Below are 25,162 nucleotides of genomic sequence, written 5' to 3'. Positions count from 1 at the left end.
CTAGTAAATATTTTGAATCCCGCCGTACGTACATGCCAAAACACTTGAGGTTGGTGTCAATTCCCATCTACTTCCTCTTTTTTTGTGTTAAAAAAGTTGAGAAGTAAATGCATAATCAACCGCTGGATCCAATTAGTCTCGCTTGTGCAATAAATGAGTATCCGGACGTGATAGTAACTTATGTGTGTATAAATAGACGCTACGCACTGAATAGATTATTGCAACTTATTTCCTTTTTCATTAAAGGGAGTTAACTTGTGAAGAGGCTATTGGTGGAAGTTCCTACAAAACAGCAGCACTATGGCTCTGTTTATGAAGTTCTTTAATTCTTCTTCGACAAGCTTAATGCTCCGTTTCATATTATCGTTAGTTCTATCATTCAGAGCGAAGGCTGTGGTGAAACTACCGCCAAATATTACCATTCCTGCAGTGATAGCTTTCGGAGATTCCATCGTTGACCCGGGCAACAACAACAAGGTTAAAACACTGGTCAAGTGCGATTTCCCTCCTTACGGTAAAGATTTTGAGGGAGGGATCCCAACCGGTCGATTTTGCAACGGGAAAATTCCATCAGATTTGCTAGGTACTATCTTCCCTTTTGTGTTGCATTTACTAATTTTCTGAAATGCTTTTAACTAAGTCTTTAGTTGGGAAAAAGAGATTTTATTTTTTACATTCAAAAGAAAGAGAAGGCGTTAATTTTTTTTTTTTTTTTTTTTGTAAATTTACTGCATAGTCAGAAAACATACTTGCTTAAATTGATGACGATAAGAACTCATGAAATAAAAAAGAGTTAGAAGACATACTGCATTCTTATCATTGCATATTACAAGACTAAGCATGTCTTTGTGTTTTTCAAGAAGCTTACGTTCTTTTCAACACAATGGAGAATTATATTAGGAGAACTTTCCACGTACTTGAGACAGAAAAATTACGTACTTAAGCTCACTACAAAAAAGTGAGGCTATATTCTTTATATGAAGTTTTTTTTATTTCTTTCATAGGAATATGAAAATAGGTTGTTGTGGATGCTTGAATTGGGAGTGTATATATATGGGATTTTAGTGTGCATTTTTTTTTATATTTTTAAATTTAACATTTTAAATGAGAAAGGGTTAATTTGAAGTATCTCTTTAATTTTATATTATGAGAATTTTTAACTTGTGGAATTTGGTAGTTCTAACTTTTCATATTATAATTGAAAAAACACTAAATTGTTTTGAGTAAAATTTAGTTAAACGATTTTAACAACTAATTCCTACTTCTTTTGTAGAAGAATTATTTATCTCGTAAAGTCAAAACTATTATTTGTAATTTAATTAGCTTGATGAAATAACCATTTTCCTTTATTTTTATTTTATTTTATTTCGTTGTATTTTAAAGTAACAAAATATTTTTAACATTTATAAATAATTTACATGACAACTTAAGGTAATTATTTTTAAATGAATGTATCAAATAAACTAACTTTCAAAACTGTTATAATTTTGGTAAACTCTTTTTTAATAATGGTTTTCTCAAAATTTTGTGAGTTAACAAACTTTAAGAGTAACTCCTGCTTTTTATTCACTGATTCCGTTGCCATTTTAGTTAGTCGCGACACCATGGTCCACTAGCCTTGAAAACTTAGTCTAACAACTTTAGTTTGACACATAAAAAAATCTTCATGTAACTTTGCAAATTATTTTTATTTAAGAATTAAAATATTATAGGTTTTTATATTTCTATTTTTTTCTCTAATATATATAATTTGTTTTCGTGGTAAAAAGAGCAAAGTGACAATGGTTTTGTGTTATAAGAGAGAGAGGATTGATGTATTTTTACTTTTTTTTTTTAGTTTTTGTGATAACTACAATTTTAATTGGTTGTCCGAAATTTTGTGGAATAAGAGATCTTTCTTATAAAAAATTTATCCAGGATTGCATTGGAACATCACGAACTTGATGTTGCAAAGCATATTTAGATCAATTGAATAATTTAAATACTACTGCAGACTTGTATATCTATAACCCATTTTTTTCTATAAGGAGAACCCATTAACTTTGAGCTTCAGAAAGAAAACAAGTTAAACTACTTATGTGTAGGAACGACAATTGGTCGGATCGGGTATGGATATCCGTCCAACTGAGGATGATTCTTTTAAAAGTCATTTCAACAAACAGACTATTTATTTGCTTTAAAATTTTTAAAAAAATATATATAGGTATTTGAAGATTTTTATGAAAGAAATTATTTTTTGTATAATAAATAGACCATTTCTTTTATATGAATATTTTGTATGATGATGGTAGTTTTGTAATTTAACGGGTAACGGATACCCTTGGTACAAATATTATGATAGTAATAATATCCTATACTATCTTATCCGTTAATGAGCAGATAAAAAAAATATTCATAATCATTGTCCAAGTATCTAATGGACCATACACTTTAATTTGGTCATGCAAACCATAATCAAAATAGAGTTCATGTTGGTCAGCACTCTTTCAGTAGCATCCAAAGTAGTTTGTTCCTCGTTGCAATTAATTACTTCTTTGACTTTCAGTTGAAGAACTGGGTATTAAGGAGCTTTTACCTGCTTATTTGGATCCAAATCTTAAACCAAGTGACCTAGTTACCGGAGTCTGCTTTGCTTCTGGTGCTTCCGGATACGATCCTTTAACGCCAAAAATAGCGGTATATATCTATATAAATACATTTTAGCCCTAATTCTCACTTCTAAGATAGGAACACATGCACGCTTATCCTTTTGATTATCATTGTCGTTAATTATTCTAATTAACTTGATAATTGTATGATTATAATCAGTCGGTGATATCAATGTCCGAACAACTAGACATGTTCAAAGAATACATAGGAAAGCTTAAACATATTGTTGGAGAGGACAGAACAAAATTCATCCTAGCCAACAGTTTTTTCCTTGTGGTAGCTGGAAGTGACGACATTGCCAACACCTATTTTATCGCTCGCGTTCGACAATTACAATATGATATTCCAGCTTACACTGATCTTATGCTCCACTCCGCTTCTAATTTCGTAAAGGTACACTTAATTCTATTTAATATTTTTTTCCAACAAGTATTTAACTCAGCCAAAATTTCAAATAACTCCATTCAATCCTAATATTTAGGACAAATAACTAACACATCTTGATGTTTGACATAATTACATACGATGAAATTTCTCTCTTTTTATCCTTGTATAAATTTCTCTCAATTTATATAATAACATATATATAGTATCGTAAGATGCATCGACACTTACTCTTTGTGGATAATACCTCACCACATAATTAATTTTTTTTTTTTTTATAAAATGTGAAGGAATTATATGGACTTGGAGCACGCAGAATCGGAGTACTGAGTGCACCACCGATTGGATGCGTTCCATCACAGAGGACTCTAGCTGGAGGTTTCCAAAGAGAGTGTGCAGAAGAATACAATTACGCCGCCAAGTTATTTAACTCAAAATTATCAAGGGAACTGGACGCTCTTAAGCATAACTTGCCCAATAGTAGGATCGTTTACATTGACGTTTACAACCCCCTAATGGATATCATTGTGAACTACCAACGTCATGGTAAATCATTTATTTATTTTTCAAATAAATATTTTGTTACACTAATGTTTTGAAATGTACGTTAATTGAGTTTGCTTGGTCAATATTGCAGGCTATAAAGTTGTGGATAGAGGTTGCTGTGGCACAGGGAAATTGGAGGTGGCAGTGTTATGCAACCCTTTGGGTGCCACTTGTCCCGATGCTTCACAATATGTTTTTTGGGATAGTTATCATCCTACCGAAGGAGTATACAGACAGCTCATAGTCCAAGTCCTTCAAAAATATTTGACTCGATTCTACTGATCCAGTTTGATCACGCATGGCATGGCGTTAATAAATTAATTACAACACATTTCATCCAAGATTATCAATATGCATGTTAGTGACTGTAATTGTTAAGTGCGTGTGCATATAATCGTAGCGGGTCTACGCTCCGTAGATTTGTATTTTTTCTTCTTCCTTATTTCTATTTGTTAAATTTAAGAATAAGAGTACTACAAATGTTGATTCTTTTTTGTTCATTTAATTTTTAATTCAAGTTTGTACTCTTTTTTTTTATAATCAGACACATTATATATTTGTTTCCTTCTTTTAGACACTCGATATCTGGAAATTATATTAAACTCTAACGTTAATTTGAGTAAAGACAAATAGACTTATTTAAAAGTGAAAAGACTTTCTAACGTCTTTTTTCTTCTTCTTCTCATTAACAAGTTTTTAATATAAAAATGTTATTTCAGAAGCATTATTTTTTTATCACTTATATCAGTGTGAACATCTAATTTTGTCCAAAATTTTAAAAATAAAAAACAATAAATACTATAAATTAATAAGATAAATTCTTTCTACTGTAAACAAAAAATTTCTTTCTTTCTCTTTTATAAAAATTAGAAAATATGACTAACGTAAATTTAAAATTTTAACCATTTAAATTAATACGACTAATGTAAATAATTTCTTTCTTTCTACACGTAATTAAGTAGAAAGAGTAAGATAATGAATTCTAACCATTTTAAAGATAATTAATATATATATATATATATATATATATATATATATATTATTAATAAGGTTAATTATGTTTTTAGTCCATAAATTTTAAAATAAATTTATTTTTGTCCTCAAATTAAAAAAAAATCATTTTAGACCCTATAATTTTAGAAAATTCATTTTTAGTTTCTAGAAGCATACGATAATAGCAAAAGTGGTTATGTAACCCTACAAATATTAGCTTTTGTCAGACAAGTCATCACTTCTGTTAACACTGTTTCCCTCTGGGGACAAAAATTGGATTTTCATTGAATTTTAAAAATAAAATCATAATTAAGCTAAAAATTTAATAGTACTATTATCTAAATCAACCAATTATTTTAAAAATATGAATTAATTAGAAGAGTCTACTGTACCACACCTCATAAGATAAATAAATTCCTGTCCGAGTTAACCTATTTCTAGGTCTTTGTGCATTTAGTAAACTGCTATATATACATAAATCTTCTGTGATCAGGACTTGAAACACTTCCCTTAGATGATGGATATGTTAATTGGTTGTCACCCTATTTGGCAATCCGCAACCGTTGCAGTGTCGCAGAAGCAAATTAGGCAAAACCTCATTAATCGACTCAAACTACAACAACCTCGCTTGTATGTGCCGATCAGATGGCATGGCATCCATTTAGAAAATAATAAATAAGCAAGGGAAAGTGAAGTACTATGAAGAAAAAGAAGGAAAAACGTTTATCGATATTTCTTTAAATAACGAAAAAGGTTAGCCAAGTTTTAGTGTGTTTTTAGTTTAGATTATTTTGAAAAGTAATTTACATATTTTTATCACTTTTAGGAATTTTTTTTAAAACTTAATTGTTTTTAAATTAAACATGCTATTGATGTGTAGATATAATATTGAATTAGTGGTAAAAAAAAAGAATAAAAAGAAGAGAAGAGATCATTGATTTAACGAATTCATATGTTAATAAAAATTAACAATTAATATTTATTGATAAAAAATATGTAGAATGTTAATGGTTATTAATTATAATAACTTAATGATGCAAAAAATTTAAAAGGAGTAAAATATATACATGTTTTCAACTTTAACAGTAATTTGGAAGCTAATTTTAGGACATATGAATTTATTTTTTTTTTTTTAAAAAAGTTAAGTTTCTACTATTTGTGTATAATTAAATTCTCAAATTTAAACTAAACTTTTAAAGATTAACTTTTAAAATAATATTTTTTTTGCAATTCAATCTACGTCCCAGTTATTCATAACTGTCATAATATGCATGATAGTATAAGATTTTTTTTTTTTTTACAATCATCGCACTGATTTTATTTTTTTTTAAATACAAATCGCTCCGAAATTAAAACTTCTCGCCTCTGACCTGAACCTAAAAAGAGTTTAATGTACAGTGTATGTACAAGTACCTATTGCAACGGTTGATACAACATCAATTCGCTGCCATCATTAATTAAAGCACCTAATTAGTAATGCAAAAAATAAAATAAAAGTGCATGCCATAGTCAAATAATTCATTTTCCCAACCGCTCAGAGTAGACGTGATATAAATGTGGAGCGGAATAATTAAATTTGAGAAAATCCATTTTTTTTCTGTGGTTGTTATAATATAACAAATGTTGGCAATGGTTTAAATTTTGTTAGACGAAATTTATGCTTAACAAAGATGATTCTATAATGTCTTTTTTTTTTTTGTGGCCTTTCAAATTTCTATAATAGTTTTAAAAAATGATAAATGAAATGGTAATAAAAATATATTAATTTTATAAGTATGAATTTTATTTGCTAATGATCTTCAACAAAAATATAACGTCCATTACTTCATTTATTTTACTTTTATTAGCTATACTAAAACTTTTCTATATATTTTTCATTAGCTATATTAAAACATTTTCGATATATTTTTTATTAAAGATTGATAAATAGTAATTAAAAATGCAGAATTACAAACTACTTCATTCTTTAATTTCCTTTACGTAGTTTGTTCTGCATTTAGTTCCCCATGTGAACGTGGTGGCAAGCTAATTCCGAGATATTTCTTCTTCCTGTCGTGTTGGATCTTGGTTGGAACAATTGAACACCACTAACATTGACTTATGGATCCATTTATATTGCCCACAAGAATATAAATAAGCAACATGATGATATCTGAGTGATAGTGCTGGGTCATCTATGATAATTCCAGAAGTAATATAATATATACTGGTAATATACATTCATTATATTATGACACGATTTGTGAAAGTGAATTGAAGCATTTAATTCAGATTTTGTGTAAGTTTTTTTTTTTTTTTTTTTTTTTTTCTGAAGCAGATTTTATATAAGTTAGTCGACAGTCGGGCCTCGGTGAAAAGCAATCATGGAGTTCCCTAAAATAAAAAAAGGAAAGTAATTTATTGCATATGAAATATTTGTTTTGCAAGGATTGCGTATTAAATAATATACAGGATCATTCTCATGTGGTGTTTGTGTGGCGTGAGCCACATCTCATAGATGAAATCATGAATTAATTAAGCTCTCTCTAAGTAGTACCTACCTCTATATATAATTTCAAGGAAGGAGTGTGCAGGACCAATAACAAACGCAAGATAATTGTTAGCACCACCCACTAGATAGAAGAAGAGAAGGCACGTTCAATTCCGTCGACGCCGGTGGTACAACCCACGAGACCAGCACGAACTAGGGCCAGGAGCACGTGTGAGTCTGAAGAATAAACACGTGTATGAACTGTAATAACTCATTCTGTTAAGCAGTTACTGTACCAATGATTGGCCATAAATACCGTGGTAAAACCTGTAATAAAGGAATGAATAAAAGATTAAGACATTTTGGCCACAGGAGTTTCCTCCCTTCCTGGAATAAGGGTGAATATATATACCTTGGTCTACGTCCATATTCATTGCGCCTTCCCACCGTAAACCCTAACAATAATGGAGTTGTGGAACGTGGTGTTTGTGTGTTGTGTTTTATGTTACAGTTTTTGTCACACTGCGGAGGCTATCGTTAAGCTACGAGGCAATGAAACAATACCAGCATTGATTTTGTTCGGGGATTCGATAGTTGACACAGGAAGTAACAATAACCTAATAACGGGGCTTAAGTGCAATTTTCCTCCTTATGGGAGGGATTTCGAGGGTGGGATACCAACAGGAAGATTCAGCAATGGCAAGGTCCCAGCTGACTTCGTAGGCATGTACCGCCATTCATGCTACTATTACGTCCTCGTCTTCTTAATTTCCTCCACAATATAGTGCATAATTATTAATTAGAATATTACTATGTATTCAATATGATTGTATAGATATGCTAGTCATTCATTCGTATACGAAGGTAAATTTCAAGTAATATATAGCACCATATTTTGCTTCTAATTTTCAATTCTAATTCTGAAATATATGAATGTCTTCATTTTGGTAATTCGATCAGCGGAAGAATTGGGAATCAAGGAATATATAGCACCATACACGAGTCCTGCTTTGCAGCCTGGTGATCTCCTCAGGGGAGTCAACTTCGCTTCTGGTGGCACGGGATATGATCCTTTGACCGCACAACTAGTGGTAAATACATGCATTCTATATTACATCTTAACATGTTTATATATATATATATATATATATATATATTTAATTATTCATTTAATTTTTAATTTTTTTTTTAATTTTTATAGTTAAAAAGTGAATTTTTTAGTTTCTAAAATTTAATAAGTAAATTTTTTTGTTTTTAAAATTTGTATTTTAATTTTCAAAAGAATTCTATTGTTAAAATTTTTTAAAGTATTAAATGGGTAATTAAATTTTTTTGTTTTAATTTTTCCTTTTTTTTTCTTCTTTCACTCGTTTGATATTTTTTAATCATTATTTCCTCTTTGATATTATCCCATAATCTGGTTAGAAGCTAACAAATCTTCTCTTATCAAATAAATTGTTTTAATGGTCGTACTTTGTTGCTAATACAGTCAGTCATACCGTTATCTGAGCAACTAGAGCAATTCAAAGAATACATAGGAAAGCTTAAAGGAAATTTTGGAGAAGCAAAAACCAACTTCATCTTGTCCAAAAGTTTAGTACTTGTGGTATCAAGCAGCAACGACATTGCCAATACTTATTTTGCAACTGGAGTAAGGAAACTGAATTATGATGTTCCCAATTACACTGATATGTTGGTGCAACAAGCCTCTTCTTTCGTTAAGGTAATCTCACACTGCTATATATTAGAATCGTAAGGTATAAATATATTATATATGGGGGGTTAAGTAACTGACAATTTAATTTAAACAATCTGTGATAACTCGATTATTTATTTTATAGGAATTATATGGATTGGGGGCAAGGAGAATAGGAGTGTTTGGTGCACCTCCACTAGGATGTTTGCCATTCGTGCGAGCATTGTTTGGAGGTCTACGAAGACTGTGCTCCGAAGAAATAAACATGGCATCAAAATTGTTTAACTCTAAACTATCTTCAGAGCTGCACAAGCTAAACCAAAGTTTGCCTCAAGCCAAGGTGGTGTATATCCATATTTACGACTCTTTGCTCAATATCATCCAAAACCCAACCAAATATGGTACAAATCTATTCCTAGGCCCCTTCCCTTTCTTTCACAAAAAAAAACCTTGTGTTAAATATTTACACACATTTGTTCCAATCCTAAATCCTTTAATTGAATTTCAGGATTTGAAGTTGCTGACAAAGGATGCTGCGGCACAGGGACTGTAGAGGCGGCTTTTCTGTGTAATATGTTAGATCCAACAACCTGCTCAGATGATTCTAAATATGTGTTTTGGGACAGCTACCATCCCACACAGAAGACATACCAGATTCTTGTTGGTGAAATCCTCAACAAATATACAAGCAACTTCTCTTGAGACAACTCCAACTGAGTTTTTCTTTATCTTCAATTTTTAAAGAGAAGTGTCCAATCGCAAGAGTTTGAAAAGAAATGTATTTTGTTTAATTTTTTATAAGTGATAACCACACCTCTATCATTGTCATAATTTAAAGGTTTATATATGAATAGATTTGATGAGAAGGTAAACATTAGATAATTAGTTGCACTTATAGTGGTTGATTTTCTAATTAACGGTTGAGAACTAATAATATATATAACAAAATTTAAAGCTAATTAATGTTGTAATATTTTTTAATTAATAATCATTATTGCAATTTATTTTCTATATACATCTTCTTCATTAATTTCTATAATGTCAAATACACCATCACAGAAGTTACTGTTGACAACATGTAAAACATTTAATAGTAAATTCTTAATTTAATTTGAATTCGAAGGTATAACCTTCCTTTGGGAAAGGATGTGCAAGTTTATTTTTTTGTCCACCCTCTATTTTGTTTGTTTGTGTACCTTTTTTTTGTATTGTTAATTAAATTCAAATAAGTTGGCACATAAATAAATATAAGCAAATCGTGTACAATATTAAATATCATTATAAATCACAACTTGGTAAAACTACGAATTAGAATTAAAATAATCTCAAGCTTTTCTAAAAAGTGTTTTAGAATACATTTACTTTAGTGAAATGCAAGTTAGACTTTATACGACGGTAAAATACAAAAAATAATAAAATTTAGTATACTGGAATTCGCTTTAATTTGGTTCAACTGAACTTAAAAAATGTGGGTTTTCATTTTTTAGTTTTTTTAGTTAATGATTTATTTGGCTTCATATTTTTCTAATCGGTTTAATAGTTTAAATCAATTCTTGAACACTTTTATGTTATTGTCATGTTGGATGCAAAAAAATTTTTTTTGTTAAAAAAGCCTACCGTAATTAGTTATAGAATTTGCTATTTTTTCAAGAAAATATAAAATTTGCTAATTAAATTTGTTAAAAGAATTTTTTTTTGACATAACCAAAATATGATACTGAATGAGAATTCAAATCTAAAAATGTTCACCTTTACCACTAGAAATTTCAAAATAGTTTTTATTTTATTTTTTAAAAAACAAAAAGGGACAGCGCGATTTTTCTAACATGTTTTCAAGTGTTGGGTTTATAAGCCCACTAGGCCACTAGTGAAGCAGAGGATGAACAAGTAAAGAACCGAAGTAAAATTTTGTATCAACGACCAAAACATTTTGTCGTCTTGTTTTTTACGCATATAGAAGCAAATTAGTGAAGGGAAGCCGGAGGAACTAAAGAACCAAATTGAAATTTCCTATTAATGACCAAACAATATTATCGTTTTTATTTTATACGTCACAGACTCACAGTAAAATATGCGTGTATGTTAGTGGGCTTATTTTGTGGGCACAAAATCGGATCTCTGTAGAAGCCCAAGACACATAAACTCATAAGGGAGCTAATATTCCCTCTAGCTAGCACTATTATGTTTTTTGAATTCTCTCTTTTGCCCACTCACCAAAAGAGATCCAAAGCACCTCGTCATGCAACCTCCCCCTCATTTTGATCTACAGCATCGTGCCACGCACCTCATAGCACCGCGTGGCACCACCGCCATCGAGATTCACGTTGTTCTTTGTGTTGTTGTGGCTTTGGTGGGAGATGATGAAGAGGAAAGAAACTCTCAACGGAATCTCATTTCCATTTAATAAAAAACGAAAAGGGCATTTTTGAAAGAAAAAATATATTTAAAGCACACAAGTGTGTAGTGCCAATAGCAATTGGTAGTGCCAATAGTTGTTCCTCAGTCATAAACCCTCCGAGAATCATTTCGACCAAAAAAAAACAACTAAAAATATTGAACCGTCCAGAAGCATTCCTTGATATTGTAAATGAAATGCCCAAACCAAAATCACAACAGCATAAAACCTCCCTCCCTCCTTGCTCTGTCTCTGTTTTTGTTTTCGCATACATAAAGGAGTCCTGCTTCGTACACACGAACAACAACAACGTAGGTTTTGTTAGTTCCGTGGATAACAACAATGGAGCCAGTGTTGGACAAACTCAACGCGTTTGCGAAATCCGGCCAGGATTTTTTCGACGGACTTTTCCGTCGCCGCAATCCGGTATTTGCTATCTCTCTCTTTCTAGCGTCTTGGGGTTTATGTGAGTTCTTCAGCCTTTTTCTTTTACTCGTAAATTTCAGGTTGAAATCCTTAAACGGTTGCAGAGAGAAGCGTTCTCTGATCTCATGAAACTGAGAGAGCGTCAAGATAAGGTTGAGCGGGTGCTTTCTTTCTACCAGTCCTCGAAAGTGGGTCCCTTTCAAGAGACCACCACTCACGTGAGAGGACAAGTGGATTTCTTAGGTGCTTTGTTGGTGCTGGGTAACTTAGATGCTGTAGATAAGTTGGGAATCAGAACAGGGGTTGATTCGAGGTTCATTTTTGAAACAACCATGGGGGACAAGGCTACCGGTGCTGCTGAGTTTGTGGCCAGTCATGGAGGGAGGAGGGAACATTGTGAAGAAAAGCCTCTTTCTCTTGCCAAGCTTAGTTTTACAGCAAATGTCAATGATTGGTTCTCTTTCGTGGCTATGCCAATAGGTGCCCGGTGCAGAGATGTTGCTATTGCTTCTAATTCCTTTCATCAGGTACGGTTTAATTTTACTATTGAAATTTTTTGTGGTATCTAGTTGTTAGTTTGGCATTTGGTGTTCCCTCCTTAAAATTAGATATATATTAGGTAAGATGGTTTTGAAAGAACTATATCTTAAGTGAGCATTAGAGATGAAAATCTAGTAGTGATTTTTCAATATAAAGCTTATTCCTGAATTCTCACCTACTAGGGAACAACAAGCAGACCATAGAGTGATAATTTTGCAAGAGTGCAATTTCAACCGATTGTTCTGATTGGGTAAAAAATATTGGAAAACATCAAACAACATGCTAGTTGTTAGAACTTAGAAACGCAGTCTAGCCTGGAAAAAAATTGCAGCAAAAGTATTCTTATGTGGGGATGTGGTTTGTATGGGGTTCATCAACCTGAGGTCAAGTCACGTGTCTATGTAGATGAATTATGAAGTTTACTTTGCCTGCCTTTTGTCTGACTGGATTTGCAAATTTCTTCACTGTAAATGGAACTCTATTGCTCACTTGAGATATAGTTCTTTCAAAATCATATTAGCTATTTTTATATATATTGTTTGGCATGGCTGCCTTTTATATATGTTATGTCTCTTCTTGGTGGCCACAGATTTTAGTAAACTGCAACGAGTATGTGTGTGTTTAAATTTAAGTTGGAAATGCAGTGTGCGCGGTTCTATGCAAATCCAATGGATAAAAGTAAGTTGAAAGTAAAAGCAAGGGTGGTGATACTTCTGTAAATGCACGTTTGCCTCAAACTTACGTTTGCAACCTTCTACCCAAACACACACAATATCGTTTGGCTAGTTGATACATCATCCATTTTGTTAGTAAAAGAAAAAATGTTAGTACTAATTGAGTGCTTTCTTTTTCACTCTACCCTATGCTAATTAGGCCATTGATACGCTGACATGGTGTTGTGCTCATTTAGGTTGGAAAAGGGCTTACAGATTTTTCCTATTTTGGGCCACCTCTTCTCAACCTGCACAATGGTACTGCTTTTGGCATAACTGTGAGAAAGTCAAATGTTACTGCTTCATTGGCTCAAATTGTAACTGGTCTGGGTATGCCACCTAGTTCTAGTATAACAGATAATAGATCTAGCACTTTTGGGCAGCTTGTGTATCAATTTTCTAGAGGATCAAAACTGTCTATTCTGGGTCTTCACCATATGCCTTTATCATCAAAGAAACTTGGAAGATTTGGAGCTCTTACAATTCCACTACTCGTGTCCAAGCAAGATGAAGATGAAGTTTCTGAGGCAGTACCTGAAGTATTGCCATTAATAGGAACAAAGACACGTGTGCCAGCTGGTTCTATTGCTTTAATGGCAGAGTCTGAACTTGATGATTTTACAAAGATTGGAGGTTGGGTCGAGATGGACAAATTAAATCCCAAATATTTACAATTGGGTGTAACCATATCTGATGTGTCTGAAGATTCATTTGGTTGGGGAACGAGTCTCAGTGGGAGGATGATTGGAAATTCGGCAAATGAGGCTCATTTTCAGGCTGAATCGTATCTAAAATTTAACATGGGTAATAATTTTTGTTTGAAGCCAGGTCTTGTATTGGGAATAGATGGGAAATCGAAAACAGCTGCCTTAGTGCTTCGATCTAACTGGTCACTGTGATAAATATCTATGTATTTTCCGGTATGGCCGAGTTCTCATTTTTTTTATCAGGTGTATATGACTACTCATTTTTTGTTATATACATTTATTTGATTCAAAACATGTTTGGTTTTCTTTCTTGATGCACTATGGATATCTAGAATAGAATTCTAGCTTTCAAGATTAATTTGGAGGTTAACTGATGATGTTTAGCATTAAGTTGTTCATAATGAATCCTGGGTACTCTGCATTCTGGCATGGGACAAAATGCTTTTTTTGGCTATTAAAATAATAATGTTTACACAAACAAACATATTTCATTACTTCTTTTGGTTTTCACACTACAATGTACTTTGCTAAAATTAGCCTAGCAACTTTTTTTTTACAAAATATGAAAATCATCAGAACATTTTTATATTTTTTTTTTCAAATTACATTTTAACTCAGTAAATAATAAATTATATCAATAAGATATCAACTTTGAAGTAAATATTACTACGTGCTTGCTTGTAATAGTATAATAATAATAATACTATCCTTTATCAGCTTCTTTCTAACTTCAATTGCCCTCTGATTAAAGGTGTGTTTAACCTCGGTTGAAAACAACCTTGAACGCCAATATAACTATTTTGCTCAGTCACTTTCAGTTGCGTTGCAAGTAGGCCAGACTAAACTTATGGCCCAAACAGTCAAGTTCTTCACGTTACAGCAGTGGAAAACTAATATTTCCGTATTTTATGAGCTCACTTCCCCCTTACCTTTGTACAAGTTTTGTTAAAAATCCATCTTTTTAGTCTGCAACTACTTTTGAGGAGTTAGCATTTGAAGCATGAAATTGATCTTGAATTACCAACCGGTGTAAAATTTCGAGGGTACTACGATCCAGCTATAACATTAATATAATTGAAACACTTTTTTTTTTTTAATTAAGCTGGGGGCAAATGGCTTGTGAATAAGTTGGAACCAATTTTGAGTGTAAATAAAAAGTCAGCTTATATATTTGCAAAAGAAAAAAAAGCATATTAGAGAGGCTGAAACTATAATAAATTAAATGAAAACAGAAGGCAAATGAATAATAAATAATCAAGAGTCGAGTGTAGACACCATGAAGAACTTTGCTTCCATTTATTCATCGTTATTTCTAATTTCACTATTTAGTTAATACTAAAGGAATTCGAACCATATATTTGCCGTTATTCCAAGTGATAGATCCAAACAAATGTTTCTTTAAGGAGGCCTTTGGTGTGAAAGTAACTTGGTAGCTTATTTTTTAATACTTCTCGTAAACTGAAGATTGTATGGAAATCGTGTGACAATTACTTCACTAGGAGCTTCAACAACAGGGAAGTACACGGTTTCATCTTCTTCGCCAACGTTTGTGATGGTTCTACTCACGACCACGTTTGCTTTGCCAGTGAAGTTTACTGCTATGGAAGTGTAATTGATGCTGGATATGAGATCAGAGCTCGAATCCTTGGGGCAATGGAAATTGTCAGGAGCAGTTCCAGAGATGACCTTTATCGTGGTTGAGTTAAGTCCAATGTAACACAAGTAGTTCAAGTAGTCAACGGTATTGGTTTCGTAAACTAGTTGCCCTGGTTGCAATGGTTCAGATGTTGTAATTGTCCCTGCTCCATAGTCGTAAGGTGTGGCTATCGACCCTGAATCTGTTGTTATGGGAGCCTTCAAATTGTCGTTTTGAATTGCTGCATATTAATTTATAGAATGATGAGTTGATATATATATTGCTAGATCACATTATTTTGGTTGTTAAATGGGTGACCTGAAGTCATGATGGCAGATTTGATTGCGGAGGCACTCCAAGTGGGGTTTTGTGTTTTGACACTGCATGCAAGCCCTGAAACATGTGGAGTAGCCATTGAAGTCCCTGAGATTATGTTGTATAGTGAGGGCTTTCTTCCTTTCCAAACCTCTGATGTGTCATTTGCAATCCATGCAGCGATAATGTCAACTCCCGGTGCGGCAATATCAGGCTACAAAAAAAGAAAGCATGTTCTGTTTAGTGTTGAGCATTGAGGATCATGACATGTATATAATCTTATTATCATCACACTACAAGAAAAATGACCTATACCTACGGACAAAAACTGTTACTATAAATAAAAAATCCATAGGTAAATGTATGATAGACTTTGTCCTACAGACGTTTCTTCTGTCAACTTTGAGGGGGCATATAATGACGGCTAATTGTTTGTCACTATAGGTTTTACCTACTATGTATAGTGTGTAGGTAAAAGTCATTAACTTCTACTTACATCTCCTAACTGTAGGTAAAAGTCTTTAATATGTACATATCATCTTCAACTATAGGTAAAAATCATATAATAATAATAATAAATCTTCTAGCTATGCTCCCTTCCGGTCACGATTGCTGTGGGAAAATGTCTTGCTATACCCTTTAGTGTGGCTCTCATCTAATTTGAGAAAACAAAGTCTCAGATTAATCATAAACACAAGCTTTATTCAATGGATATGAGTATAAGAGAAAAATGGGAACAAAAGGAAAACCTTTCTAGTCATGAAAGCCTTATCTGGATCTACAACAATTGGAGAGAGAGTTCCATCGTAGTCAAGAAAAACTACAATTTGCTTTCCTTTGGCACTATATACTATCTGTTCAAAGGTGTTCAGAGCTTAAGGGTGATAAAGCTGCAAAGAGTGGTGAAATAGAAGCAGAGTCAGGTGATGAGCATAACCACACAGAGAATCATAAACCATGCAACATGTCCAAGGAGAGTGGAAATTCAATCCCAATCCCACACAAGGGTCAAGGAATAGCTGAAAAACTCACATTGGAGTTTACATTTCACTTATGGTGCCTGATGGGACTTCATGGGACTTCTAGTTCCCAGTGTGGTGTCAGAAAGTTGGACCTTCAATGTACTGAGAAAACACAACAGCAAACCATTGAAATTAGTGCATTTGGAAGATTTTATTTACAACTTATCTTATGGCATACATACTTATGTAAGTATTTGAGAAAGCTTATGACTTATGATATGTCCATAATGTGTTTTTAGCTTTATTTTAATAAACTGTTGAATTTCTTTTTATTTCAATAGCTTTTAAAAGTAACTTACAACATGAAAATAATTTAATCTTCAATGATAGAAAAAACGTATAGATAAGCACTTACATTATGCTCAAAGTCAAAGACTTTCCTTCTAAAGAGTGCAAATCGAGATCGTTCTTAATGATGGAACTATATATTGTTCTACATTTCGAGTTTCATATTCCATTATAGTACTACATTGTTTATTGAGAGAAGAAATATATAGCAATATATATATATATATATATGGTTCAATCTTCAACCTTAACATGCTTGAATGCTTTAGCCTCTGAGAAACTTGTCTCCTTTTAGGCATATTTCCTTTTTAGTAATGTCAGGCATAGGCACGCTGCTTGCCACTTTAGAAGCAGCTGAAACAACTTTAGAGGCAGCTGAACCACTTTAGATTGATATATACTAATATACTACTAACATAAAGTAAAACTATATATAACTTGCTCCAATGAAAGACTTCTCCATCATCAATACTTAATTTATTTTTATAAAAAAATAAACTTCATGAACAAAAGGTTTAGATAACAAATAATTTAAAGTAGAATTGCTACTCAATTTATGTCACAAACCATGAGTTAAAAAATTTATTTTTATTTGAAATCATGTATGAATGAGTTAAACTCTTGAAACAAATATTTTTTTTGAACTTTTTCATTATCATTTTTATTTGGATAAAAAAAACTATAAACAAATTATATACATTAATTAGACAACCCGACGTCTTCAATTTTATTCTAAAATAGAAAGAAACAGGTGATATAGGAAAAACAAATATTCACATTATTATTAGAAAAAAGAAACTAAAAGTTTTAAAAAACTGAATATTAAAAGCTGTTTTTTTTCAAGGATCCTAGTTTTCTAATCCTATGTAAAAACACGTTGGTATCTATCTCACAAAAAGACTACTAACATAGATATGAGTTTCGAGCATTTTCCTTAGGACACAAATTCACGTTGGTAACTTTACCCATAATTTATCCCTATTAATGAATAGTTCCCAAGCCAACTTTTGCATATAAGCATCATTGACACCTCTCATATTTCTAATGCCAAGCTACATTTGAGAAATAACAACAGTATGTGCTGGGAATTGAAAGGCTAAGAATGGTATTTACATGCTAGCAGAAATCACGATGAAGCTACATTTGATATTAATGTTAAGAGGGGGTGCATTGCATAAATGTGGTAAAAAGACTAATAATGTGAATGTAACTTTCATTTGGATTGTGAATAGAATTAACTTAATCCAAAGCTAATTCTAAAACTCAAACACGTTAGCTAGAAAGATTTATTGCTGCATATATATATATATTAATTTATTGCTGTGTAGTGCCACGTTAGCTAGAAAGGTTAATTGCTGCATACACACAAGTAAATCTATTCATGCAGGAAATTTTGTTGCAACTTTAGAGAGTGAGGAGGGATAAGATAATTACCAATTATAGTCCATACAATGCGATTATCTCTTCAGAGTTCACAATCATATACTCGTATTATTCAGGTTTTGAGTCTTTTGACTGAGCCGGCAAAGTAAAAACGGTGGTCCAAGACAATCATATCTTAGTCTGGTGATGACTTTTCCTTTTCCTTTTACTCATAGGAATCACACAAAAGTAAACTTCATTAGAAGGGTCGCGAAATCTACAAGTGATTATCAGTGCTATTCCCTGTTAGAACAATCAATGAAAAAGAAATTATGATTAAATGGACAAGTGACTAATAGCCTATCCAGATAAGTATAAAAACTAAACAGAATTTTCATATCATATATCTAACAATAGCAAAGTTTATTATTATTTGTACAGTTGGGCAAAGAAATATTAGGAAAAAGTTGCATTCAGAAATAAGGATCCAAAAAGTCTTCACCAAAAGCACCCACTTGACACTCCTGACAGGCGGTTGAATTTCCTTTTAGTATGTAGCAGAGGCAAATGGATGCCAGGACACATTTTACAATTTATGCATATAAAGCACAACTACATTATGAGAAATGTACCCTCTTCCTCTTTGAAAATAACAAAGAAAAGGACAAACATCCTTTAGGCCTTGAGTGCCTATATGATATGTTTGAAGGAGAGGAATATCATTTAAGACTGGAGAAAAATTTATCCTTACAAGTATATCTTGACCAATCCAGGCAAAGGATTCGTTGCGATAAACTGCCCAGAGAATGGAAAATGTTATACAGAATGGAGAAACAGCCAAAGTCAGGTATGAGATAGCTCCTAAGAAAGGTACTTTGATGTATGACTCTCCAGCATGCTTGAACCACCTGCACAGGAAAACAAAATAAGTTTCTTCTACAAGTTAACATTGTGAGGAACATAATGACAACTTCAATTAAAAAGGGCAATAAAAGCATGCAAGGTTGGAAACTCAAACATTCTAGAACACAATATCCTCAGTCTTTGAAATTTGAAAATTACTCTCAAATGTGAGGAAAGGAGACTATTTTACCTTGTGACATGATTTTCAAGAGTACTAGGTATTAAAGCATCCTGATCCTATATCATTTGAAACATTTATATAATATATAATATACTGTTTGTAAATGTCAAAATGCAAAAAGATTATCAACATCTCATGTAGTTCACACATACAAAAATTAAGTTAATCACATAATAGCACTTTCTTTCGTACCCCATTGCCCGGAGGCTCTTCGCTATGCGAAGGTATAGGGGAGGGATATTGTACGCAGCCTTACCCTTGCATATGCAAAGAGGCTGTTTCCGGATTCGAACCCATGACCAACAAGTCACTAAGGCACAACTTTACCGCTGCACCAGGGCTCGCCCTCAAAAAAACTTCGTACCCCATTGCCCAGAGGCTCTTCGCTATGCGAAGGTATGAGGGAGGGATGTTGTACGTAGCCTTACCCTTGCATATGCAAAGAGGCTGTTTCCGGATTCGAACCCATGACCAACAAGTCACCAAGACACAACTTTACCGCTGCACCAGGGCTCGCCCTCCTAATCACATAATAGCACATTCTCAAAAAATTAATGAAAGATAAAATTAAGTTCAATGAAGTCTTAAATACTAAGAATGCAGGTAACACCTAGGAAATCCTTTCCCCAGTCATTTAGTCAGCTTTATGGGTGCATGTGACTGTGCGAGTCCATTAGACCTGGTGTCTCCTGAAAAATATTATTTTTTTTATAATGATATCTTCCAGAGAATAAAATGTCAGTGTGTCAGACTTCTCCAAAATGTGTACATTACCTTTGGCTTTGTATGGTAAAATCATCTTAGAAATATAAAAGAAAAGTACAAAATCCCAGGGTATGGAAACAAAATGCACCAACAACATTGCTCCATCTAAAAGTATTACGTAGGGTGAGCATGGGAGCTAAGCCTTGGCTGTTTTACTGACTAACACTGACTATACAGCTCATTTTTTCTATCAAACCAGCCACAAGTTTCACTTATCTACACTTTGTGCACAAAATATCAAGCTCATACAACAGCATTTATCAATTTCTAATCTAAGATTTGAAAATAATTAATGAAAAGGCAAGACAATTGCTTTAATGCTTAAGGTATCAAGCTAATCATGTAATAAAAAAGGCAAGCCATCCAAATTCCAACAAGGTTTATTATTTTGTCATAAAACATGTCAACTCTCTTCGGATCCAGTTTGAGCTTCTTAATAGATGGACACTAAGACCAAAAATTCTTAATAACATTCATTAAAGAAGATACACCATACCTGGACAAAAGAGCAACCAAGCATGTTTGCAAGCCCTAGACATACAAGAAAAAATATGGTTAGCAATGACCTGGCAGAGAATAACATGGTAAATTGGCAATAGCAGGAAAGACAAAATTTGAATTCAGTATTGGAAACAGAGAGTTTTTATAACATGTACTCATGCAATGTCACAGACTTGAGTAATATGCAAATAGATTTTTTTCCCCTCGCAGATGCAAATATATCAAATTTTAAACTGATTTAGTGGAAGTTAATACCTCAATACCACCAATACAGAAGAGAACAACCAAAACATCAATGAACCACGACGACATCAGTTTGTAAAGCATAAACAGGAAACACGAAGCAAATACAACAAAAAGGACTGTAGCTTTCACATTCATATTTACAACTCCACTAACACTAGCATATTTAGTGTTTGGGAGTTCATCTGAAGCATCCTATAAGAAAAGAAAAAAATGAGAGTAAGTAGTAGAATCGACAACATATTAAGAAAAGAAATGAAAATCCAACTTGAGTAAATACTAAATGAATAGGAAAAATAGACCTTTAGCAACTTATCATGTTCAATAGCTGCTTCTCGGGTCGTCCAAGCTGACCAATATGATGCACACAATATGGTAAGAACTGCCATCATCCAAAGAAATACTTCTGCTACGTCAACAGCTGGTCGAAGTGGCGAGTACAGCTGCACAGACACTGCAAAACGGATTTTTTTTTTAGAAAGCTTCCCTCCCCTTTAGGAAAAACAAATAGTAGTTACATTGCAATTAGAATCTACTGATAAGTCATAAGCATTAAAGATATTGCGACCATCACTAAGTTAGCTGCATCAAATAGAAACTACTACAAGTCCACAAAACATGCACAAGGAAGCTCACCAGATGAAGTAGTTGCCAACATTTTTTCCAGTCTTGTACCTGCATCTAGTGGAAGCATGACAGCAGGTATGCATATGTTCAAATCAGTTTCATCAGGTTCGCAAACCATCTTGTACAGTTCTGCAAACAACAAAAACAAATTTGACATGAAAAGAGAAATAAAAAAGTGTACATACTAGACATGACCCACCCAACACAAAAGTGAAGCAACTTCTTCAACTATCAAAAACCCAACTACTATAAAGACAACTATTTTCATATTAACACCTTGCTGTTAACTTGTATTCCACACAGATACATGACAATATTAATTTTTTTTTTATTTAAAAAAGAGGTCCATTGCGACATAGATCCAACAGAATTACACAACATGCATTTTTCAACTGTTTATGATTCTTGTGAAAACTGAAAAGCGCAACTACTTTTAGTTGGTGAAATTAAAGTCCAAACCAAAATTCACGAAAAGCGAAGATACGAAAATCACTTGCAACTAAAAACAGTTCTGACTCACGATCGAGAATTGGAATTGCGCTATATATAAGGAAAGAGATTGAATCGCGAAGTAACTAACCTTGGAGATTGCGGAACAAGTTATCACAGACATAGCAGGAGCAATCGGGGCCGCCGTGGCCGTCGTAGATGCCGATGAAGGTGCTGAAGCCGCCGGACTCGATCTGGCTCTGGTCCTCGAGGACCTGGTTGGCCTGGACGACGACCATGGAGGAATCGCCGGCAGCGAACTTTCCGATGTCGTGGAACCAGAGGAGGCCATCCTTGCATTCTCTTCCGGTGGCGGCGGCGGCATTACCGGCGTCATCACTGTGCTCGAACAGCTTCCAACCGCGTGCGATAAGGCTCACGAATGCATGGAACATCCCACATGTCTCAGAAACCCTAACCCTAGGCTCCCCAACACCGGGAACCTTTTTTTTCCAATGGTGGCACGAATCTGAGGAAAGAATGGGATAAAGAAGGAGTGCTCAATTTAAGCAGGGGGCTCTTGTTGGGAGAGGATGGTGTGGGGAAGCCCCTGTTGCCTGCTTTTCTTTTTATTATCATCACCTCTTTTTTTCCACTTAATAATAAGCCCTTGTTGCTCACTCAAAAATGCTCTCATACCTGATATCAACTGTAGTTTCTGCACCTAAATTTTTTTTATTTATATAAATAAAATATTATAACTAAGTTACAAATTTTATATTTTTCTATAAAATAAAAAATAAATAAATAATCTTAATAATTATTTAGACATATTAAAATTAAAATCAAAACATATTTACATCAATAAAAAATATTTTTTATTATATTCATAAGTAAAAGTGTAGGTATAAGTTCTTAGAGATTTTACTTATACTAAACATAGGTAAGTATAAATTTTTTTATTTTTACCTACATCAAACTAGAATAAGTATAAGTTATTTTACTTTTACTTACGATAAACACATGTCGGTATAAGTTTATTTGAGTTCTACCTACACTAAATTATATCCGTAGTTAAAAATGTCTGTAGCTACATAAAAAATTTCTTGTAGTGTCATATCATACCTTGAGAACATTGCTTGTAAGCAATGAAGGCCCTCTTGATGAAAAAAAAAACCACCCGGGGAGCAGGCTTATAATCAAGAACTATAACTGTTGCTAGTATTGTTCCCACGGGGTTGCTGTATATTATTATATGCAGAAACATACATTAAAAGAAAATAACTAGTGATCAAAGAAAATTCCAAAACTAACAACCAATGTTTTCTTCTTTCAAGTGCCAATATCGTTAATTACCTGGTTGAATGATATACTGTAGGATTGCGACGCCATCTTTTGAACTTATCTTTGTTGCTGGGAAGTCCTCATAATTAAATGTTACTGATCCATCTTGATCAATAATATGAGCTAGACCTATTCCTCCCAACGCTTGCACTATGTCAATTTTTTCACTAGTTGAATAATCATCATCTTTTCCATCATAAACCGCAATCTTCCCTATGACTTCATTTGGATCTAATGAATTTGGGTGACATTATCTGCATTTAACAAATGATTTAATCTTTTGCCGAGAGGTTTTGAGTATTAAATATCAATTGATGATGAAACTCTTGTTTGTTATTCCTTAGCTGATTGCTTGATTTTAAGTTTGTCCAATACCAAACGACAAATGTTTTTTAGCATCTGATTTATTGCTAAGGTTTTTCATATATAGCTCGTAGATTTTGCGTACGTACCTTGCATCAATTAAGTAGGTGATATTTGCCCTGGCAGCAGACTCACCATATATCATAGGATACTCGGGAGAATTTGAAAGAGGGGAGAAATGTATGGCTCTGCCCTGAATTTCATAACTATCAACGATGAGCAAAGATGATATTAGTTGCACTGCACCGATTTAAAATAGAAAATTAAAAAGTAGAAACTTAAGAAAATATATATAAAAAAATTTAATAGTATATTTCTTTTATCAGTGAATGAGTGATGATATGTCATATAGTGTCACCCTTTTCACTAGGTAGTAGAGATAAAAACTTTTATGACATTTAGTCAATAATTTATTGTTTTAGTACTTTATAGCTACACCTGAAAAATAAAGAAAAAACATATGAAGTTGGAATTTACAATTGAATTGAATATGTACGTACCTTGATGACTTGGTTATTACCCAAGACGACGTTGGACTGAAGATCACGGTCGATAATGGAAGCTGCAACGGTTAAAATCCAAGGCGCGTCGTTCACAACGGTCGATGGTTGTCCATCGTTCCGGGCGGCGCAGACCGCCACGATGCTGCGTTCCACGGCATGGACTGCTCCGATCGAAATTGGGTCGGTCGTCAAATCGGTTTGGATCCCACCGAATGGACCGAGCGACAACGACAACTCATCCACTCCGTAGTTAATGGCATCGTCAAACGCGGCTAGAATGGCTGACCCAAGACATGACCCACCACGTCCGTTCCAATCCCTTGGCGTTTTGTCATTGTCGTCATTCTTCGCATCAGGGTGGTCTGGGTAAACCCTCGCGCCAATTAGCTTCCTAATCAAATATGAAAATAAATACAAAGCTAACCGTTACACTACTGGGAGGGAGGGACCCACTACGCATAAGTAGGATTAATGTTGATTGAAAAGCTTAATTAATAACCTTAAATAACAAGGTGCATGATTGTGATTTATCATTTATTCACACGTACGTCTCGTTGGAAATCACCTTTTTCTAATAATAATATACCTTTCGCCTTTATATATTTAATGATTATGGTTTCACATCCTATATATCACAGTTTACTAATTACCTGTTACAATTAGAGGAATTGAAGTCTTTTGATGTCATGCAGTGCCTTTCCACCGGGATGGAACAGGACCAAAACCCTCGTCGCTAAAACTCGCCGCCTCTGGCCATATACCTGAAATTAATAATCCCTTTCTTTTTTGTCTATATTAACATTTTTAAAAATGATGAAATATATACATATCTAGTACAATTTTTAGTTCGTGATGAGGATATATAGTACTTGATAAATTATTATCATGTTTTTTAATTATGGACAACCTGTGTCATACCAATCATCAAATTAGTTAAATGACGTCCACATAATAATAATATTATGTAATTATACGTACCTTTTTAGCACTGAATTCAGAATCTGAGCGTGCTCATTCTTAAGAGAAGCATTTGATGAATCCGCAGCTCCCATGTACAGGATGTAAACTTCTTTACGGTTCGTGTCATCGTTACTACTATTCCCTGCCGATGACCTTGACGCTCCAAGAAACAAGAGAGCAGTGTAGAATAAATGCAACAAA

At 33.3% G+C, this 25,162-nt stretch overlaps 5 protein-coding genes across 8 annotated transcripts; 3 read left to right on the top strand and 2 right to left on the bottom strand.

Annotated features, from left to right (window-relative positions):
• Nucleotides 1-214: 214 nt before the first annotated feature.
• Nucleotides 215-4,059, top strand: LOC100791290 (GDSL esterase/lipase EXL3). The gene is made up of 5 exons (XM_026128150.2): nucleotides 215-583; nucleotides 2,546-2,676; nucleotides 2,809-3,042; nucleotides 3,324-3,579; nucleotides 3,671-4,059. Exons 1-5 carry the CDS (start codon nucleotides 301-303, stop codon nucleotides 3,859-3,861), a joined length of 1,095 nt encoding a protein of 364 aa, XP_025983935.1. The 5' UTR covers nucleotides 215-300; the 3' UTR covers nucleotides 3,862-4,059.
• Nucleotides 4,060-7,477: 3,418 nt separating this feature from the next.
• Nucleotides 7,478-9,604, top strand: LOC113001473 (GDSL esterase/lipase EXL3). The gene is made up of 4 exons (XM_041014757.1): nucleotides 7,478-8,133; nucleotides 8,532-8,765; nucleotides 8,884-9,139; nucleotides 9,247-9,604. Exons 1-4 carry the CDS (start codon nucleotides 7,972-7,974, stop codon nucleotides 9,438-9,440), a joined length of 846 nt encoding a protein of 281 aa, XP_040870691.1. The 5' UTR covers nucleotides 7,478-7,971; the 3' UTR covers nucleotides 9,441-9,604.
• Nucleotides 9,605-11,269: 1,665 nt separating this feature from the next.
• On the top strand, nucleotides 11,270-13,811 carry LOC100777438 (uncharacterized). The gene is made up of 3 exons (XM_003523495.5): nucleotides 11,270-11,559; nucleotides 11,640-12,086; nucleotides 13,010-13,811. Exons 1-3 carry the CDS (start codon nucleotides 11,476-11,478, stop codon nucleotides 13,709-13,711), a joined length of 1,233 nt encoding a protein of 410 aa, XP_003523543.1. The 5' UTR covers nucleotides 11,270-11,475; the 3' UTR covers nucleotides 13,712-13,811.
• Nucleotides 13,812-14,787: 976 nt separating this feature from the next.
• On the bottom strand, nucleotides 14,788-18,271 carry LOC121172694 (CO(2)-response secreted protease). The gene is made up of 5 exons (XM_041014756.1): nucleotides 18,215-18,271; nucleotides 16,503-16,594; nucleotides 16,220-16,360; nucleotides 15,474-15,684; nucleotides 14,788-15,396 (listed from the first exon to the last, which is right to left on the bottom strand). The coding sequence occupies exons 3-5, from the start codon at nucleotides 16,229-16,231 to the stop codon at nucleotides 14,954-14,956; spliced, it is 666 nt and encodes a 221-aa protein (XP_040870690.1). The 5' UTR covers nucleotides 16,232-16,360; nucleotides 16,503-16,594; nucleotides 18,215-18,271; the 3' UTR covers nucleotides 14,788-14,953.
• Nucleotides 18,272-18,301: 30 nt separating this feature from the next.
• Nucleotides 18,302-24,140, bottom strand: LOC100776907 (signal peptide peptidase-like 2). 4 transcript variants are annotated; one of them, XM_041014754.1, is made up of 12 exons: nucleotides 23,999-24,140; nucleotides 23,588-23,704; nucleotides 23,148-23,389; nucleotides 22,917-23,032; nucleotides 21,943-22,515; nucleotides 21,372-21,491; nucleotides 21,038-21,189; nucleotides 20,748-20,930; nucleotides 20,488-20,522; nucleotides 19,017-19,050; nucleotides 18,894-18,937; nucleotides 18,302-18,445 (listed from the first exon to the last, which is right to left on the bottom strand). In XM_041014754.1, the coding sequence occupies exons 5-12, from the start codon at nucleotides 22,244-22,246 to the stop codon at nucleotides 18,439-18,441; spliced, it is 879 nt and encodes a 292-aa protein (XP_040870688.1). In that variant the 5' UTR covers nucleotides 22,247-22,515; nucleotides 22,917-23,032; nucleotides 23,148-23,389; nucleotides 23,588-23,704; nucleotides 23,999-24,140; the 3' UTR covers nucleotides 18,302-18,438. The 4 variants fall into 4 exon arrangements, 2 of the variants coding, with proteins under 2 accessions (XP_040870688.1, XP_040870689.1); XM_041014755.1 differs by lacking the exons at nucleotides 18,302-18,445; nucleotides 18,894-18,937 and adding an exon at nucleotides 19,236-19,282 and having other exon boundaries at nucleotides 18,977-19,050; XR_005891067.1 differs by lacking the exons at nucleotides 18,302-18,445; nucleotides 18,894-18,937 and adding an exon at nucleotides 19,837-19,915 and having other exon boundaries at nucleotides 19,011-19,050.
• Between the last annotated feature and the right edge of the window lie 1,022 nt (nucleotides 24,141-25,162).

The sequence above is a fragment of the Glycine max genome, chromosome 4 (assembly GCF_000004515.6).
Source record: "Glycine max cultivar Williams 82 chromosome 4, Glycine_max_v4.0, whole genome shotgun sequence".
In the NCBI taxonomy this organism is placed as follows: Eukaryota; Viridiplantae; Streptophyta; class Magnoliopsida; order Fabales; family Fabaceae; genus Glycine; species Glycine max.
Note: the sequence above shows the minus strand (reverse complement) of the source record. Positions and strands in the feature narration are given on the sequence as shown.

Bases quoted from the DNA above. Each gene is read 5' to 3' on its own strand.
- LOC100791290 (XM_026128150.2), top strand. From the start codon at position 301: ATGGCTCTGTTTATGAAGTTCTTTAATTCTTCTTCGACAAGCTTAATG. The intron at 2,677-2,808 runs GTATATATCTAT...GATTATAATCAG, and splicing joins CTTTAACGCCAAAAATAGCG to TCGGTGATATCAATGTCCGA. The intron at 3,580-3,670 runs GTAAATCATTTA...TCAATATTGCAG, and splicing joins TGTGAACTACCAACGTCATG to GCTATAAAGTTGTGGATAGA.
- LOC113001473 (XM_041014757.1), top strand. From the start codon at position 7,972: ATGAATGTCTTCATTTTGGTAATTCGATCAGCGGAAGAATTGGGAATC. The intron at 8,134-8,531 runs GTAAATACATGC...TTGCTAATACAG, and splicing joins CTTTGACCGCACAACTAGTG to TCAGTCATACCGTTATCTGA. The intron at 9,140-9,246 runs GTACAAATCTAT...ATTGAATTTCAG, and splicing joins CCAAAACCCAACCAAATATG to GATTTGAAGTTGCTGACAAA.
- LOC100777438 (XM_003523495.5), top strand. From the start codon at position 11,476: ATGGAGCCAGTGTTGGACAAACTCAACGCGTTTGCGAAATCCGGCCAG. The intron at 11,560-11,639 runs GTATTTGCTATC...CGTAAATTTCAG, and splicing joins TTTTCCGTCGCCGCAATCCG to GTTGAAATCCTTAAACGGTT. The intron at 12,087-13,009 runs GTACGGTTTAAT...GTGCTCATTTAG, and splicing joins CTTCTAATTCCTTTCATCAG to GTTGGAAAAGGGCTTACAGA.
- LOC121172694 (XM_041014756.1), bottom strand. The intron at 15,397-15,473 runs GTCACCCATTTA...ATTAATATGCAG, and splicing joins ATCTGCCATCATGACTTCAG to CAATTCAAAACGACAATTTG.
- LOC100776907 (XM_041014754.1), bottom strand. From the start codon at position 22,246: ATGTTCCATGCATTCGTGAGCCTTATCGCACGCGGTTGGAAGCTGTTC. The intron at 21,492-21,942 runs GTTAGTTACTTC...TGTTGTTTGCAG, and splicing joins CTTGTTCCGCAATCTCCAAG to AACTGTACAAGATGGTTTGC. The intron at 20,523-20,747 runs GTATTAACTTCC...TTGTATGTCTAG, and splicing joins TCTGTATTGGTGGTATTGAG to GGCTTGCAAACATGCTTGGT.